At 37.4% G+C, this 19,740-nt stretch overlaps 1 protein-coding gene across 3 annotated transcripts in view; it reads right to left on the bottom strand.

Moving 5' to 3' along the window:
- Positions 1–19,419, bottom strand: part of LOC117410829 (kelch-like protein 32) — a 69,391-nt gene extending 49,972 nt beyond the window's left edge. Inside the window, exons 1-2 of one of the 3 annotated variants that reach the window (XM_034017685.3) lie at positions 19,168–19,419; positions 3,304–3,484 (exon numbers count right to left, since the gene is read on the bottom strand). In XM_034017685.3, coding sequence (XP_033873576.3) covers positions 3,304–3,474 — 171 coding nt within the window. In that variant the 5' untranslated portion in view covers positions 3,475–3,484; positions 19,168–19,419. Of the gene's footprint in view, positions 1–3,303; positions 4,273–4,292; positions 5,524–19,167 lie in introns of those variants that run through there. The other 2 variants (XM_034017687.3, XM_059025616.1) reach the window with 2 other exon arrangements.
- Between the last annotated feature and the right edge of the window lie 321 nt (positions 19,420–19,740).

Below are 19,740 nucleotides of genomic sequence, written 5' to 3'. Positions count from 1 at the left end.
AGCATATTTGTTTTCGTATGCTATAATCCTTTTCTTTTACAGTAAATGTGCTTTTTCAGTGCATTTTTACACAAGTGGTCTTGTCATTTACTGGCTCCACTGACGCATAAAATATACTCTTAATCATCAATATGTAACGGTGTGCAAGCTACAAAAAAAAAAAAAGAAGCAGTGGTCCAACAACTACAATTGATGTACTCTAATATGGACCCTTGTGCACTGACCACGTCTCTGCAGTGTGAGCACGATGCCTTGAATCTTCTCCTATCTTCTCCAAACTTTTATCAAAGGCTCCTTACCAATAGACCTTTTGGGCTACACTTGGACATAGTCATTGCTTTTAACAAAATCATAATCACTTCAGAGTACAGTTTAATATGATTTTTTATTGAAGAAACGATTAATCTATTTCAGTCTATTTCAATCACTCAGTCAGTCCTGTTAAAATAAAGATCGCTTTTTGACCATATAATAAACGTAATGGTATAATGATTCAGCTTCCCTGATTTTTGTTAAATGCAACAGAGATGAATGTGTTTGACAAGCTATTGAACTATGCAAATCAGCAAATTGGAATGTGCTGTTACACTTTTTACGTCACTTTTTGCTTATTGCAACAATTACATCGTTCAAGTTGTCATGCAAAATATGGATTAAACACTGATGAGATACACAAGACCCATTTTCCTGTTTTTTATTTTCACTTTGACCATTTTTTCTGTCATAAAAATATGGTTTATATTTAGTCTATTTTTTGGAGTGCCATGCAACTATAGCAACAATATAGAGTCTGTCTGTCATTTTAATTTGACTGCTACTTTGTTGCTCCTGTTATGCAGTTAACAAATTAAAATAGATTTTTTTTTATGTAAAAATGTTTTTAAAACACATGTTTTCAGTGATCTGTTTCACGCATTCAAAATTCTAAAAGGTATTGACAATGGCCACCCAGGGGACTTTTTCTACCTGAAAAAAGAAACAAGGACCAGGGGTCACAAACGGATATTAGATAAAGGGGCAGTCAGAACACAAAATAGGAGGCACTTTTTTACACAGAGAATTGTGAGGGTCTGGAACCAACTCCCCAGTAATGTTGTTGAAGATGACACCCTGGGATCCTTCAAGAAGCTGATTGATGAGATTCTGAGATCAATAAGCTACTAACAACCAAACGAGCAAGATGGGCTGAATGGCCTCTCGTTTGTAAACTTTCTTATGTTCTTATGTTCTTATATGCCTCTTCCAAAACTGCACATACGAGTTGTGCACAGCGAATGGAATGCATGACTGTTTAGAGTTATTCTTTATAGTCCATTAAATGGTCCCTTACACTCTCCAAATTTTAATCATGTATGGTACTTACATGAAAGTCGACTTTTTAAAAAATGAACCAGAGAGGAATAATCTGCACCCATGCTTTTACATTAGCTTTCCTTTTAAGCCTGACAATAAGTATGACATTTCACCCGTGCGGTCCAGCAGGTGCTGACATTGTGCGGAGGGTCACACTGCCAGCTTTTGATCCTGTGAAGCAGGGGTTATGGTCTGTGCCGTGCAGGAGTGGGACTTCATCTTGGAGAGCAGAAAGGGAAGTTGTCCAGCTTCACACCATTGTGAGAAATGACAGATAAATGGGCAATTACAGGCCCCGACTGCAGCCAGTCAGCAGAGATCCATGAGATGTAACTATGAGTTTGAGCATGAAGAAATAGGTAGACCTTTCATTCACAAATATTCAAATCAAAATTGGCATAGGGGGTATGCTCCACCACTATACATATATTGTGTAAAATGTAATACAAATAAATTATAAGCAAGATAATTATATATAGGCAATATTCAATTGATCTAAACTGTGGAAAATGTTAACACTGTCACAGTTTAAATACAAAAAGGACCAAATCTGGCACTTTCCATACAAAGACTAAAATACACTTCCATAGATACAGTACACACTGGCATAGAAGTCAGTTTCCATGAAGGCTGCTTCTCTTAATGATTTAAATGATGTTGGTTTTCAGACCAGCCACAGTTTACCAGCCAAGTCCACTGAATAGACTTCATCAACTGCTGTGACAATATTTTTTATATCAAGTCCAAATCTGCATTGTGTGTGGATTCCCGGTTCTTTCTGCAGCTATTGGGTTTGCATATTGCGCATCAGCACATGTTGTCCCCCTGTGAATATTGTAATGAATCAGACCACCCTTGCTTAGAAGAGTTAGTTACAAGATGAATGAATAATTAATCTATGTGAGTCCCTCGCTATGTTACCATTGAGACAGGCACCACAGGAAATGACATTTTTGAAAGTCAATTAGCAATTTGTTTCTTACACATCTTGATCATACGCCAGGGGTGCTGCTTTCTTGCACATTGTGTCCACAGACTGCCTATTGAGTACCAAGAATCAAAGAGTCTAAGAGTGGTAATCCCTTCATAGTTGCCTAGCCCTTGTAAAAGGCTTACCATAGTAAAAGCATTGCAAAATGAAATACAGCATAGTGAACATGGTAAAGCATAGGCAATCAGGTAACAGGTGCTTTCCCATTTCAGAATAAATGAAAATGAGAACTTTGGAGTCCAAGTTTCAAGTGCAAGCAACAAAATCAACTGAACTGAGTATATCTGAGAATACGTCCAAGTGCTACTAAAAAGACTGCAAAACCGGAAGTAAAAAGAGTTACATGAAATGCCACATCTGACCATCCATGTGTCTCTGCCTTTAACAATTAGAAGTAAACACTAAAATCACCATACAGCATCTAATAGCAATGCAGTACAAGCTATCATTAAACAACATACCAACAAAATGCTTTTGAAAATATATCACAAGAATGGAACACAAGGGAACATACACCATAAAATTACTGGAGGTTTGCACACTGCCCTAGCCCCAAACCAATTAAACATGCAATTACGCAGACATGATCGAAATGCTCTTGTAAATGAGGACAGAGCTTTCAAGCACATCGATTGAAGAGTCAGGGTTTGAACCTTGCATTAACCCTGCACCCAGTACTGAGTTTCAGAATTTGTTTGTTTGGATATATTATTGAAATGACTAGAGACAGTAGTTTGAACAACTAGGCCTCTGATAAACATGCATGATTTCTAATAGGAGGTGTTTGTAAAAGTGTAATGGTGGAACAATTTAATTAATATCAAACTCCTGGCTCCTGATCTGATACTTAATTGAAACCCACGACAGGGTGCAAGGCTACAGATAGTTTCAAGCCATGAAGAGTGAAAAAAAAAATAGCTTTCATGGCTTTTCATGAGGAGAAATTCAGAGGAACTTACCCTGAAATAGTCGCTGCATGCTGCCAGGACTGCCTTGTGGGCATGGAATTTCTGTTCCTCAGCAACCAGGGTGACATCACAGAGAATCCCATCATGTCTCTGCTGGTTCAGGGCTGTGAGGACAGCATCCTTGTGAGACTTGGACTGGCAAAGCCTTTCACCTGTGAGCATTTCTTGAATGCTGGATGGAACAGAAACACTAGTTAGCTGCAGGTAAGGGTGAGGCAAAGGCAAAGAAACCATGCGTCCATGCTTTCCGTGATGTGTGCATTCGAATGAGCATTAACAACCACCTGGTAGAAAAAAGGCGCTATGATGGATTAGGAACAAAGCCTGGATGGGAAATCTCTTCGCCACATGCAGCTGGGTTAATCCTTTTGAATGAGGTGAAAAAAAGGGAAGGAGTGCTCTAAGGACAGCAGCAGTAGTTGCATGTGCTGTGCGCTTGACAGTAAACTCAAGCAAGCTGAACGAATACATTATAGCACAGCGGCAAACTGCTGTGAAGCTCCTTAAATAGCCTGCTTTAAAGACAAACGGTAAGGGAACACTGTGCTTGAACAGGCGGTGAAAAGTGGGATGCTGTACACAGACTGATTCCTATTAGTACTGCATGTATTTTAGCAGCAGTGTTGTCTGTAAACTAGTGGTTGTTAAGAGTCTTTCATTTGTGTTCTTTTATTGCAGTATCAAGTCTAAATTGCAATACATATTTATGCTTCAGTATTGATGTATAGCCTTTAGGACAAGCTGGTGCAATTAAGAAGCTCTCATTCTAGCTCATAGCCTACCTAAAGCTGCTCCAAACATGAGCCTCCTCTCTTAAAAATACATCCTGTAAAAGCATTCGCAAATGCCATGGTATCCATATGAATGTAGCTGCATACAGTAGTGAACATCGGCAGGTTTAGACTGAAAGTTGCTGCCAAGTCATTAAATACATTAAATACATGCTTGAAAATGAAAACCAAAATGCTTAAATAACTTACTGTTCTCTGCTAAATCACATGGGAGTCCAGCTGAATAGGAAAAGCAGGGAGTGAACACTGTACAGACCTTGAAATGCAGGAGCACTACAGGCTTCAATTCCACTGAGACTAAACACTTGTCCTACTTACCGAGGTACTGCTCCGATTACAAACATGAACTTTTTATTTTTCTTTCTATTGTTTTAATATACGTTTTCTTTTTACAATCTAGAGGCTTTCTTTAATCAAATGTAACAAAGCAGGAGTTTATTTAAGATTCTTTCATGCAATTCAGTTTAATAGGGAGGAGGGGGGATTAATTATAAAGACCTTTAGTGAGGTCACTTGAAATGTCTATTTTTGGCGTATGCGTCCATATTTGTTACTATAATGCTGCACACAAACAGGATGTTGTAGGGCTGACCTTGAATGGGGTGCACATTAGCTTGTGTCCTTTATAAACTTACCACAGGATTTATGCGCTGTCATTTTCTAGCTTTCCCCTGCTTTAACATGGTTACACTATGCATTTATCATAGATTATCATGGTTGACATGTTTTTGTATATGCATTACCATACCTCTATGGGCTTTATAATGCTTATCTATGCTTTATTACACTTTACTATGCTTTCACTATAGTAGAAGGGATTTTACAGCAGATACTACACTTTTTTATATAATATTGTATGTAGTTGAACAAGAATAATTAAACAGTAAACCTAACTTTTATGTGACACAATTTCCATCTGATATAAACTAATCTAATACAAAGACATTTCAGATGGCTGTATCACATCAATGTTGTAGTCTACAATATACCGGCATTACACAATAATTATAGAACAGCATTAATTATACCTATACATTTAACAAATTGTGTTTGAAAAGAAGGAAAATGACTCCATAAAGTTACCAAAAAATAAAAATAAAAATTTAGAGGCTTGCATAGTTGTAATTCTTTCAGAAAAAAAAAGTTCTAATACAATTTAGAGGGAAAAACATTTTAAATTCTGGTCTTTAATTTTGGTCATTAATTTTTATCCACAGGAGGTGCCAATTTTATTTAAAATAAAGGTAAGAGACATTTGTAAAAACACAATTGCTGTTAGGGTTGTTAATAGTTTGGAGTTAAGCCAAGTATTAAACATTTAAAATGTTGCCTAAATATTTAAAATGTTGCCTAAATATACTGCATGCACCTCTCAGAATACTGCAACTAGAACAGATAGGATTAAGAGGGAAAAAATCAAAGCCAAGTATCTAAATCAACATACAAACAAATAACAGCACTGACAAGGCAGAGCTCTGCCACAGAAGATGAATGTGCTCACAGCACAATTATGCAGGGCACGCTATCATCCTGCTTAGGGCTCTATTTAGGATTAAAAGAAAATATATATTTTTTCTTCTCCATGGATATATAATCAGACATCTGATATCTTAAAATCTAATGATAAATTATTATTATTTATTTCTTAGCAGACGCCCTTATTCAGGGCAACTTACAATTGTTACAAGATATCACATTATTTTTACATACAATTACATTATTTTTTATACATTATTTTTACATACAATTACCCATTTATACAGTTGGGTTTTTACTGGAGCAATCTAGGTAAAGTACCTTGCTCAAGGGTACAGCAGCAATGTCCCCCACCTGGGATTGAACCCATGACCCTCTGGTCAAGAGTCCAGAGCCCTAACCACTACTCCACACTGCTGCCCTAAATGTATTGAGGTAGTTACTAGTAAGCATATAAACTCTGAAAACAAATACAAGCAAGAAATTGGGTGTACAACTACACACCTTGGAGTGCATAGAGGAAATGTGATAGGAACATTCTCTATACTGCACACCATCATTCTCTTCAGTGTTATTTTAGTGCATCAAAAGTGCAGAACAGTACAGTAAAAATCTAGGTTCCCTTTCTGGACTTTTTTTTAAGCCACAATGAACACAGATTTTTAGGCTTCACTTCACTTAATTCACAGAACAGTAGCCGAAACTAAATAAAATGGGCTATGTTAAAAAACAAATGGTTCTTGTTTGTGTGTATGGCTCATATGAGGTCATTGGTTAAAGTTGATTTTCTGCTCCATGTTTCTATCTGCACACTGGACCACTCACCCTACTGTATCTTACTGAGTTTGTGTTTTTGTTATCTAACAGGGAGTTACCTGTTCAATGTTTATTCAGTAAGGCCTCCTCTTAGCTTATGACTAGCTTGAAAAATTGTATTTCTGGAATGCTCTAATTTAAAAACATAATAAAATAAATTGTGTCAACAAAACAAAACACATGTATGCATGTCTGCAGCTCTATTCTGCTGCATTGTACTTGAAAGATGGCCTCCATAGATGATTGTTTCAGCCTGTTATGTTTTTTTCTTCATTTTTCAAGTCGTTGGCCAAAAAAGGCCTCTAACACAGTGTATTGTAACAGTCAGCCACATAGGAAAACACATACATGTTACCCTTGTTTGTAACACGTCTAGAGCTTTAGAATGCCCATTTTAAGTTGTGTCCTGGTCTGTGATGTACAGATGATAAATGGCTACTATTCTAAAATAATGTTCACTTTAGCCTCAAACAGGTTGGGTTTTAATTTCATGACTTGCAGTTTGGTGCACATCCCAGAGCAGCATTGATCTGATTACAAAATTACCTTCAAATATCCAACGGCCGTGACCTGGATGGATTAAACCAAGCCACCCACCGGTGCATTTTTCTTATTAATTAAGTGGAAAGAAATAACTTGAAATATAATAGCTTGAAATATGAGTTCAGGGATCAGCATTACAATGTCTTTTCAGGGCTACACTCCAAGGCACACAAGACCTGCTCAAATCAAAGGGGTTTTAATACTGCATTGAATTATCAGTATTAACCCATTTGCTAATCTTTTAAGACCCCTTTTCACGGTGAGATTCACACAGCAAGAAAAGAGAGGTTTTATAAAACAAGAGAACAAAAGCCCCGGTAATTGATGTTCTAAAGGCCTGTAGTTGCTGGATAATAGCTTAAGATCATTATTATTAAAGAAAATGTTTAGAACATAAGAACATAAGAAAGTTTACAAACAAGAGGAGGCCATTCAACCCATCTTGCTCGTTTGGTTGTTAGTAGCTTATTGATCCCAGAATGTTTGAAATCACGTGGTTCTGTGTTCTTTTGTTTTGAAACTGAGTTACCATGGATCATTCTTTTTCTCCCTTTACTGGCTTGGAGTTTGCTTTGAGCTGAGATGGAGAGCCATGGCTGGCAGGGTTAAAAGTTAATATTCTCATATAATTTAAATGGGGTGAGAAAGGCAGATTCTGTGCCAATTTAGTCAATGATCTTCTAAGAATGATCTCCGTGAAGACGCCCATTGGCTAAATTGGTCAGATTCTGCCAGCTGCCTATACCTGTTTCTCTGGGGCATATAAACCCCAGAGTTAGTTCTTTCTAATGGAGCAAAGCACTAAAAATCAATGGGATTTTTTTTTTTTTTTTTGACGGCTCACTGTCAAAGTGAGTTCCAGTATCACACACGAGTACATCTAGTCTCCTGCGTGCTGAACATGCCTTCATGTCTCAAAATACACTAGCAGCTCTTCTGCTACAAACAATAACAACAACAAATTAAACCCACCAGTTTCGACAGAAATGCAGGATCGCTGCAAGCCCATATCAAGCTAAGTATGATAATACTTTTATTTATTTTTGCGCGTAGTATGTAAAGCCTAACAGTTGTTAGTTTGCAGTTTTTGGATATGATGACAGGTTTATTTTATTTTTTTATGTTCTCTTCAGAATTAACAGTTAATTTCCTCGAAGTGCTTACTATAGCTGCATATTTATAATTTTATTTAAAAAAACTAATTTATTTCAGTTCACAATCACATTTGAAAATAGATATCCTATGTACTATGTTTTCTGATCTCTGTATGCTGCTGATCAAGCTTGAACCACACATTTTATTGTGTTGGTTGTATTTGTAATTTCTAAATTATTGCCCCATGTACATTTTGGTGGTGGTCTCAATGGGTAAATTTCCTGGTTAAATAAATACATTTTAAACAATTTTATTTACAGTTAAGGATAATAAAAACAATAGCATCAGTAAATAAACAAATTAAAATTAGATGGATGTAGTAATTGTAACAATTTAATATGCGATTAAAACCAAGATTAACTAAGATTAATTTTTTTAATCATGAGATTAATCGCGATTCATTCTTTTAATCGCTTGACAGCCCTAGTATGAAAACCTTTGAATTAGCATTTTTTGAGTTTTGCAAAAAAATAATATTGAAATAAATAATTACAGACATCTATTTCTTGTAAGGATGCAAAGGCTGCCCTTCGAATTGGTGATATCATAGGGCAAGTTCAGCATGGAAGAGGGGGTCTTGGTCTCAGTTCGTCTCCTCCTACATGGCACAAGGCGGCCCCACCTGCCACCACTAACCTTCGACCAGATATTGTCTTGTGGTCTGGATCAGCACGCCTTGTTCACCTGGTAGAGTTAACAGTGCCATGGGAGGATGCTGTAGATGAGGCATATGAGAGGAAGAAACTGCAGTATGCGCAACAGCGAGGATGGAGAGTCCGGGTTTCTCCAGTGGAGGTGGGTTGTCGAGGATTTGTGGCACACTCTACAACCTGGTTTCTCAAAGACGTCAGATTCAGTGGCCAAGAGTTGCGTCACACAGTGGAGAACTTATCTGAAGCAGCAGAGAGGAGCAGCAACAATAGAAAGAAAGAAACGCTGATGTACGGGTAAGTAAGCTGGGCTGAGTTGAGTGGGGGATGGAAGGGGGTGATGCTGGGACGCCAGAATCACCGTCGAGTCCTCTTGAGGTATTGTGGGCTAGTTTTAACATCTACTCTTGTGTAATGGAAATCAACCATATGCAGTTGCTCGCCTGTTTTGCCTTGCACTTCGAATTAATGCACGGATATCACAATCCTGGGGTATGCGCTTCCACCCACTGTTGCCCTTTGCTGATGATGTCTCTTCCTCGGAGTTCCATGCCAACATCACCTTAGACATCATTGCTCGTGAAACATCAGCAAGTTGAGCTGTCTTGGTCACTGAAGCTCCTGCCAAACGTGCCCCAACAATCACCCCTCTTTCAAAGTCACTGAAGTCTCCTTTTGCAGCCATGCTAGCCATAATTATAGGCAACCAGGCCTGTCCAGCATTTTTATACATGACCCTAAGCATGCTGGGATGTTATTTGCTTAATTAACGCATGAGCCACACCTGTGCTAATATATATATATATGTATCTTCTTACCTGTTTAATGCCCTATTATGTATTGTGGCAGACCCAGGGGTGAGGTAATCAATTGGAGGAATGTGCGGGCGGGAATTTTGTCGGGGTTGTGTCCTCGCACAAAATGGCCGACAGGGAAGCTGCCCGGACACAGGTGCCTTGGGAGGATGTGATGGGGTGCTAATGGGTTGTTAATAGGTTGTTGATGGGGCAATCAAACCCCCAGCCACCTGTATTTAAGGGACAGCTAAAACCTCATTAAGGTGTGTGTGTGTTTGGAGGTGAGACAGCTTTGCTGGATCAGTGTGGGGAGAGAAGGAGAAGGAGAAGGAGAAGGAGAAGGAGAAGAATGACTGAACTGAGAATTAATGAATACCTGTGCATGACTTGGATTGTTTGGACTACTCTGCCGGCTGTAAGACCGTTTGTATGAAAACCTTATTTGTGTACCGAACTTTACTACCCAACAACCCATCTGCCTGGGACCAGGGAGATAATAAACAAACAGGCACTGTCCTGATTAACTGTGATATCACTGTGTGTTGTCTCTGTTCTCTGACCGATTTGTGCTTAAGTTCACCTTTGCCGGTCAATACTTTGTCACAGTATGTTCTCTGCCTTCCATTCTGTAGTTCTTGAATAGGGGTTCTGATTTTAATAGATGTATAACTTTACTTGTTTTCATCATTGTATAAGAAATGGTTGTCTTCGGCAGCTGGTACAGGGTAGCTGAGGAAAAGGCAGATGGTATCAATTCAACTCCTTCTTTAGCAAATGCCCTTGACTGATCCGGAAGCTAACAGTGCATGAATGATTGCAGCTTTTTCGGTTTTATTTGTGAAACATGGCAATGAATGAAAAAAATTGGCTGGTCAAAAAACAGTTGCACAGGAGAGTAGGGTGAAACATTTGTGATAGCTCTGCATTATCTAGAGGGACTAAATGGCAGAACTACTCTATGTCAGCCTGCCCCGTTGTCCCAGAAACTTCACACTTGGGTCTTTTAAAATTGGAAGCTCTCATATTCTGTCATCATTTAGCAGTTATGGGCCTGTGACAGGATGCCTGGGCGGTGACGTCAGGTCAGAAGCAGGAAGGAAACACACCAGTACTGCAGATCAAAGTAAATGAAGTGGCGCGCCATTTTATTTTTAAAGAACTAAAATAAATCAAAGGTTTAAACAAAATGAAACACTTGTTCACAGAGCCAAAAATAAAACAGGTAAACAAACACATGTCACGAACACAAAGTATAAATAAACCATACAGGTCAGGCTGGGCTGTAGCCTTCACTGTTCCTGTATCTTTTTTTAGTTTCGGTTTTTCTCTCCTCGCTCTCTCCACTCTCGCTCCTCATACACCCACCTTGAGTGCAGTGAGCTGCAGGCTTTTATGGAGGTGACCATCTCCCGATTAGCAACAAATCAATCACTCAATTAACTCAGGAGATGGCCACCTTCTGCACAAGGTTTTTAAATTATTCCTGGCAGAGGACGAGCACCAATCTTGCCTCTGCTAGAACACGTTTTAAAAATAACAATAACAAACACGGCGCAAGCCGTCATTTAAATACAATAACTAAATCATAATAATAAACCGCAAATACAAAATAAACTGCACAGGGGCGGAGGGGGAAACCCCGTTCTAAAAATAAACAAAATACAGTTACACAGCAGGGCTCTCTACCGCCCTGCTACAGGGCCCTATTCATTTATAAAGGTAGGAAAGGTCACCTTCCACCCTGTTGAACACTCCTAATAAATATCTGAGATGGTGCACACAGACCATATGACAGAAATAACCTATGAGTACCAAATGGTCATTCGCTGTTTCAGTACCTACAGTATTTGTTGTTTTAACAAACAGCTACAACAATAACAAGATTTAGAGTGTGGTTAAAGTCAACCTATTTTCACAATGTACCTGTTGAACTCTGCTGTTATACAGTAACTAGAGGATGTATTGATATGGATTATGTAGATTATGTTGTTGTCTGTATGATGTGTTGATGTAATGTGTGTGTGAGTGTGTTATGGCTACTGTTCTAAGACCCCTTGTAAACAAGGTCTTGAATCTCATAGGGGCTATTTTGGACTTTAAATAAATAAACGAAAATATATATTCACAAAGCCTTAACTCATCAGTTATTCAAAGAACGTTTTATGAATCCAGATTGATATTCAGAAAATGGTTCCAGCTTTAAACAACAATGGTGTTATTTGTGGAAAGCAAACTACATAGTAAAAAACAAATAATAAAAGTCTGATACTATAATTTCCTAGGCTAGCTACTTTAGAAATATGGTAATCGGCTTAGCTAAATCACTGCTTTTATGTGGTCCTTGGGTCATTTTAAAGGTACCCTTAGGGTGAGTGGCATTGGGCAGGGTCATATAAAAAGGACTTGCAGCAGGGAGCACAGTGAGTAGGCTTTGAGCTACATGTAAACTATGAAGAAAAGGAAGGAGTGTCCTGTGCAGCAGAGAAGTACAGCCAAATGCTTGTCTGTGCTGTACCGAGGGCCAACATCAGTAATAAGGAACAGCTACCCTGACCAGGGTACACCATATCATACCACACCAGGGTGCTTTACTAAAATATAACAAACTAAAAGAGCTCTAAACTGCTCTCAAATAAAAGGGAAAATCACAAAAATACACACTATAATGTGTGCACATACAATAACTGTTTCTTACTGTGGCAGTGTGCCCCGCCCATGTGTGTGATATGTGTTCTGTGTTGCATGTGGTGTGTTAATGTTGGTGTATAGATGTTGGTGCACGGGATATAAATGAATCTGTGTGACACGATTTAAAATATATAGTTGTATTTAGGCACATGGATTGCACAATCACTTCACGTGCAGATAATATATGTAACAGTATGTGAGCACGGGATTGCACAAATTAGTTCACGTGCCGGGATTCAAGTGAATGATTAATTAGTAATTGAATCTCGGCACAGCTGTATATATAGAGGCACGAAGTACTCACTTGGGGTTTGGTGTGTTCAGGGCGAAAGAACGGGAGAGAGTGAGGAGGTAAAAACAATAATAATAAAAATAAGTAACAACTGCTATGAGTGCTGGAAGCACCAGCACCGTACTTGTTTTGTGTTTAGTGTTCGTCACTGTTTGTTAGTGTCCGTTAATTTTTGTTTGTCTATTTTATTTTGGCCTCAAGTGCCGTGTTCTGTTATGTTCAACATTTTATTTTCTGTGTGTTATTAAATGCACTGAGTGGCACAGGGTCTAAGTTTCACCTGCCAGTACTGCCTGTCTGTGTTTCTTTCTGGCCTGACGTCACCCCTACAGCCAGCCTGTTCACACTTGCCTAATTATTTTTAATAAGAAATGTTATTCATGCTTAATAAACAAATCTACTATTTACAGAACTGTTTATAATGATGTTCTTAGATATATGTACAATGCCACAGAGTGATGGGATTAAATCATTCAAACAGTAATCCATGAAGATCCTGCATCATCTGTGATGTTAATCTGACTCAACAGCAATGACAAAATCACCATGGCAAAGCTACCAACGTCACTGGGTGATGACGAAGGCTTTGATTCGGAAATCAATATTTAAGCAATTAGCTGTAAGAGTCGGTTTAAATATGCTCCAGTAATTACTGTTAAAAGAAAACAACAAAAACAACAACCACTGAATATTAATAAAATAAATAAAATCAGCCATATAAAAGCTGGTAAAGTTACCCTGAATAAACAGGCTAGCGCTCAAGTGTCTCTAGGCTGTTGGTTAATGAGGACAACAATAGGGATATCATCCGCAATGTGCAGAGACAAGCCTGTGCATCCCAGCAAGTCCCCCATTGGAGCTGGCACACTTTTCATTAAACTAACTGTGCGCTTGCCATCTTTTCTAAAACACTTTGATAGAGAAGATTACGGTAAATAAAGTGTCAGAATGGACCACATCACAAAAAGGAGTGATTCATTATTCCTATACTGTTCTTTGTTTATTCTGTATATTGCATATTAATATTGTAGAAGACTTTCATTTACTGCCAGGACATTAAGATTTATTGCTGGCTAATAGCTGGAATTGTCTCTTTTTTTACATTCAGCTCTTGTTTTGAACTTTCTAATGAAATACAATTTTGTAAATAAAATATGAAAGCATCATTTCTAGTGTTTGGTGAGTGCAGATTATAGCCAAGTGCAATCCGAAATGTCGATAGGCTAGGAGCGTATGATAAAAGTTTAATGAAGCAAAATCAACGCGTAAGGGTCCTAGAAAGTAGTAAACTATACAGTACTTGAATGCATCCAAATATTATCAGTTTGCTTTTCAAGAGCTACTGATCACCTACCAAATTGCATATGGATTGAGAGATGCTTAATTAAGAATAAGTACTACTGTTCCCCTCAAATATGTTCCTTTTTGAATCGATAGAAAAGATAAACAAAATAACAAGCAAAACTGATGCAAAATGAATGAACTGCTTAAGGGCACACTAAGGAACACAGAGAAGGAGAGGAGATGAGGGGCAACCCTGTTTTGCTCTCGTTTTATCATTTAATTTTTTTTAAATGCATGCTTAGGGGTAACAACAAGATTGTCTCTTTTTACCAGTTGAATTTGTTTGGGGTCTTTTATTTTAAAACAGGTCAAACTGATCACAGATTAAAATCCCAGGTCATCATTGTATCGGACTGCTGTGTTTTAAGTGAAGTAAGCATCAATATGACTGGATTGTAAGTGAGCACACATCAACGATGCTGCCATAGGCATCCACATGGAAAATCCTCACAATGTGATTGGATGCACTCACAAGCTGTACCCAATCAGAGAGATTATTGGAAAAAGCACAGGGTGTCAGTAGAGGTTTCAAACTGGCCACCATAATCTAAATTCTGCTAAAGTGTCCAGTGTGGGAAAAGTTATATCCACCTGGCTTTCAGGCTATCCTTCAGTATCTTTGTATAATATTGCTTGTTTTAGCCTGGCTGATACGAATCTAGGTGACTTTTCAACATAAGCCTGCTAGTTAACTGGCAAAAGAAACAATGGCGTTGTTACCCTTGAGCATGCATTTAAAGAAATCTTGATCCTTAGTGTGCCCTTAAACAGTCAGTAGCGGGTTCCGAAAAATATTGCGTTGCACATTCCCACGTGTTGCTACAACTGTTTAAATAACGTACCTGTCATTTTTCTTTTCATTGTTAACATCCTGACAACTTTTTACACTTGTAACGTTAAAGTCTGTTTCAAAGCACTTTTCAAAATGTCCACTCTAGTGCACTGATAGTGTAAGGATTATTGCCCGAATTGTCAAACAGGTAACACAGCAATAATCATCCATGATTTGGTATGGAAAAGAAAAAGCAGAGCACTTGTTGGTATGTTTTTTTCTTAAATCGCTCTTTCTGCAGTGATTTAGAGGACAGATCTCAAAACCTAGTGCACTAGAGTGGACATTTTGAAAAGAGATTTGAAACAAACTTTAAAGTTATAAGTGTAAAAAGTTGTCAAGATGTTAACAATGAAATAATGCCTTTTACACTTACAGATCAATGTAATATGTAAGGAAACTAGGAACGCCAAGAAAAATGTGAAGTTTCCTCATCTTCAATAAGGAGCTTGGCTTTTCAAAACAGTTTAAAGTAATTGCATACTGTAGCACTCAGAATTACTCAGAACTGCAAACTCCATAAAAAGGTAAGAGAAAGTAATACAAACCTGGTATAATGTCATTTGAAGTTACAAGCTCTTTGACGAATGACAAGGTCGATTATCTACATGGTGTATGCTTCAAGTTTTAACGATTAATAACATGAAGCAAAGCAAAATGATTTAAACTATTTCTATTAAAGACATCCAAAGTAGTGCAAGCATCTTTCTGTTAGCTTATTGTAGTGCAATACATAATCTTTTTCATCAAAACTCACAGACAATGGTGGCTATTGAGGCAATGAAACACGTCTTCAAGCAACACATTTTAGGCGACGTTTCCCCATGTTCACCAAAAGCAAGAAACAATTGCCTGAAAGACGTCTTGTGTTTGAATGCCTTAGGGTCTCAGTCTTGTGAGGAGCTGCATTTCTTAAGTATTTCATTTCACTTGATCTCTCTGTTCGGTTCATCCTTGAGGCCATAAAAAACGAGGCAGTTTTTATTTCTAAAAACTCCTGAAGAAATATTGTGATCTTTGTCCAAAGGTCAAACTTTTCCCTCAAATGATAACTGAATTGGGTCATAAGAAGGAATCAATATTGCCAAGATGGTGGGACTTCCCACAGCACTACATTTGATCTGCCATAACACTGTCAATAGGGTGAAGGGTTGCAGTGGTCAGCCAGGCAGCACAGTCTGCAGGGCGTTTGAATTGTCCTGGAAGGATTCGTGACCATTGCACAATTAATTGTCCGCAAAAATGAACCTGTTATTGATCTGCGTGGCTTTTGCGGAGCCTTACATGTCTTACTGGCACATGCATGTTTTTAGTTATATTGGAAGGCTTTTGTGAAAAGACTGCTTCTTTTTTTGCTTATTCCTTTTTAATAATATAATTCTCAATGCATATACTATATAAGAACCTGCATGTATTCTGCTATGTCAGAAGGCTTTTGTGATGTCATATTGTTTAACAAGTGTTCTCAACGCATTGATTATTGTTGATTATTACCTGTTGGATATTCGATTAGAAAATAGCTTTCTGATTGCACCTCTAATTACTGCCTCCTTTCTCCTCCAGCGAAACTGGGGATGGGACTCTGTCCAATGGAGTCAATGCTTTACGACATGGATATGGAAGCACCTGCCAAGAGAGTGATCTGCTGTCACTTTCATTCTGACTGAAATAGACTTGCAGCTTTTGTATATTACGGAATACATGTCAGTGAGGTCATTTTCAAATATACAGTTTTCAGATCAATCAGTCTTTTCAGGGACAGCCAATATAGACATAAATATGTGTGTTACATTCTGCACGTTTCTAATGTTTTGTCCAAACCCTGAATATGGCATGTGGTTAAAAAAAAAAAGCAATTAGCATATCTTGATTAGATTCAATAAAGCTGTGTAAGACGAACTAGATTGAACAGAGCAGAGCATGCTTTTACAAGCCCTGGAAAGGCCAATTGAATTTTTTCATCCATTTATTAAGTCTTGCACATATTTATGAAATAATGCTTGTGGTAATGCATTATTAAACTTTGTCTTCATTTTGTTGATAGTCAGTGGATTTATGTTAAAAAATAATTGTATTTCATATACATAACAGATTCAAGACTATTCTATAATTAAGTACAAAAGGATTTGTTATGATGACATTGTACTAGATTATAGAGCTGTAGATATCATTTCCTCAAGATTTGTCCTCGACAGCCTATGAAAAGGTTGTTCTAGAACATTCTCTGTAGAAAAAAATGTACTTCTACATAATTTGAGAATGCTCCTGTAGAAGAACGGTCACACAGTAGCTGTGATGTCATCCCAAATCATTAGTTGGCAACAAAGTTAAGCCAAGAATTCTATAAAGTCACACAAGAAACGAGGCCCAATCAAGTTGGAAACCTGTCAACATGTTAATTATCTCAGTTGAAATGAATGAGACCATATTATACATTACATTAAATGTTACTTTTCTTTTTAACTCAATTATAAAGAATAATGGCCTGGATATTCCACATCCCCTTATTAAGCTGTGTTGTACATATCTCTTCGCTTCAGTCACACATACCAGTTTAAGGGGCATGCAATATGAAAATGAATGTTTCTTAAGAGTAAAAGAATAACAATTGTAATTTCAGACAGTGATTATAGCACCATATTGGTATCTGACTAAATTACTGCACTGTGGAAAATAGGGTTCAATGGTCCTTATTTAAGAAGGGCTCCACACCAAAATGCAATTTGCACCTTTTTATTGTGAAATGAAAAGTGTTAAATGTTTCAAACAATCCAAATTCATATACATCTGGTTGTAATCCGATTAAAAAATACCATTAACCTTTCAGTTATGAGAACCCTCTGTATGTACATGCACTGGTTACCTGTGTTCAATAAAGCTGGGGTGAAACTGGGTCACTTTCAAGAGCCCCAATCTGTCCCTACACAGTAAAACAATCTGTCCATACATTAAAATATTTAACCAATTGGCCAATTAGAAATGATATATTTTCACATATTAGGTGACCAATTTTATATAAAGCTCAATGTGATATTTAAGGAAAGTTAAAAAAATAAATTTAAAAAAAGTTTATAACACGAATTAGAGCAGGACAGGAAATGTACGCCGTAATGCTTAATTGAATACTTATGTTTTAGTTCATTATTTTTGTAATGCCAGCTAAGGTTAAACAGGTTCTTAAGGGGGATGGGTAGGTGAATAGGAGTCTGAAAAAAATGCTGTTAAATATGGTTTAGTAAATGACAATATATATAAATAAATAAATAAATAAACCCAGATAAACACCAAACTTTTTTTTTCTAAAAATAAGCAGAAGCCCTGTGCATAAAATAATCTATATTGTACATGATTACTTAAAGTAGGAGCCTGAAGCTGCAGTGACCCACAATTGTGTTGATTTTATATTCAAAAGAAACAATTCCCTTAGTCACGTATATCTCTGTGCAACTGTGTTGACTGTCCTGTTTGTTTACATTCCTTTAAAGCAGAACTAACCAAGGCTTTAAAATAATTTATTTAAATGTCATAATAGCACGAGCAACCGTTTTTAAAATCGTTTCATTAATGTCATAATAGCACGAGCAACCGTTTTTAAAATCGTTTCTTTAAATGTCATAATACCACTAGCAACTGTTTTTAAAATATATTCTTTCATGTCATAATAGCACCAGCAACCGTTTTTAAAATGTTTTCTTTCATGTCACAATAGCGCTAGCAACCGTTTTTAAAATCGTTTCTTTAATGTCATAATAGCACTAGCAACCTTTTTGGGGGATGAAAACCTGTTGGGTTATTGGCTTGCTTTGTTTGACTTTAATTCAAGACACACATTGTAAAGCTTTACAGATCTAAACATATTATTTATAATTATACTGTTGCGACATGTTATCTGTTTATATCATGCTCTAAAGGTCTGATGACCTGAACACAATTAGATAGCAGTGATGGTGCTGATAATACTAACAGGAAGTAAGAAAACATCATTTTAAAATATATCCATCACTCCTTAACTGTATTACTGACTTTACTGCAAATAATTCACTATATACCATCTCTGTTTAGTACTGTATTTACCAATAACCTGGTGACAGAATTATGAATCGCCAACTAGCCTGTCTTAACCAGCTAAACACAGAAAGGTTGAACGTTTCATTTTTATTTTCTTTAATTCATTTTACACAATGCTACTAGCAAATCTTACATGAAGTCACACGCAGCCTCTGATTAATTACCTGCATGATGACCGTACTTTTGAACCTGAGAATAAATGTATCCTGGCAACAGGGCAGCTGTCACAATTAAAACACTCACGCTAAATACTTTTTTTTTTTTTTTTTTTAGATCAAATGAGGACAGCTACTGCTGTTGACTTACTATACATATATATATATATAGGAGCACCAGGACTACCGGTACCTCTTGTTCGTCTTCATCTTATTCGTGCAAGGTGCACCACGGAAGATGTACGTACCTCACGAATCTGTGTTCAAGTTGCCTTTATATTTCTTCTACCGCATTTGTCCAGATGCCGAACTGTTCAGTTCAAGGTAAAGGAAAATAAATAAGACAGTGACTTCTCTAACAATTGTTTCTGATTCAGTGTGCCGCTACATTTTATTGATAGTGTCATACCCAAACACCGCCTTCTCCTTCGTCTCGGTCACATACAAATCAAACGGGAAGACACAGCTCCACCTATCGTTGGTAGTTCATTGAATCCGATTCCATTGTTTTCTGGAATTACAAAATTAGAATTTCATGCAACAACTTCTAAAGAGCCAGGCAAACTCCTAATAACATTTCATAATAAACCACGAAATAGGTCACGCATTCAACTACGTGTAATATAAGAGTACATGTTAAGTACTCTTATGGACAGTGGTAAACCACAATAGTAGCCCAGAGGAGTCCTAATTACCACAAATTACCACAAAGTACCCCAGTTACCACAAAGAACCCCAGTTACCCCACAGTTACCATAAACAATCCTTAAATAACCTAAACAATGCATTTTACTCTTAGAAAATCATGCATGCTAAATAAA

This window comes from Acipenser ruthenus, chromosome 6 (assembly GCF_902713425.1).
Source record: "Acipenser ruthenus chromosome 6, fAciRut3.2 maternal haplotype, whole genome shotgun sequence".
NCBI lineage: Eukaryota > Metazoa > Chordata > Actinopteri > Acipenseriformes > Acipenseridae > Acipenser > Acipenser ruthenus.
Note: the sequence above shows the minus strand (reverse complement) of the source record. Positions and strands in the feature narration are given on the sequence as shown.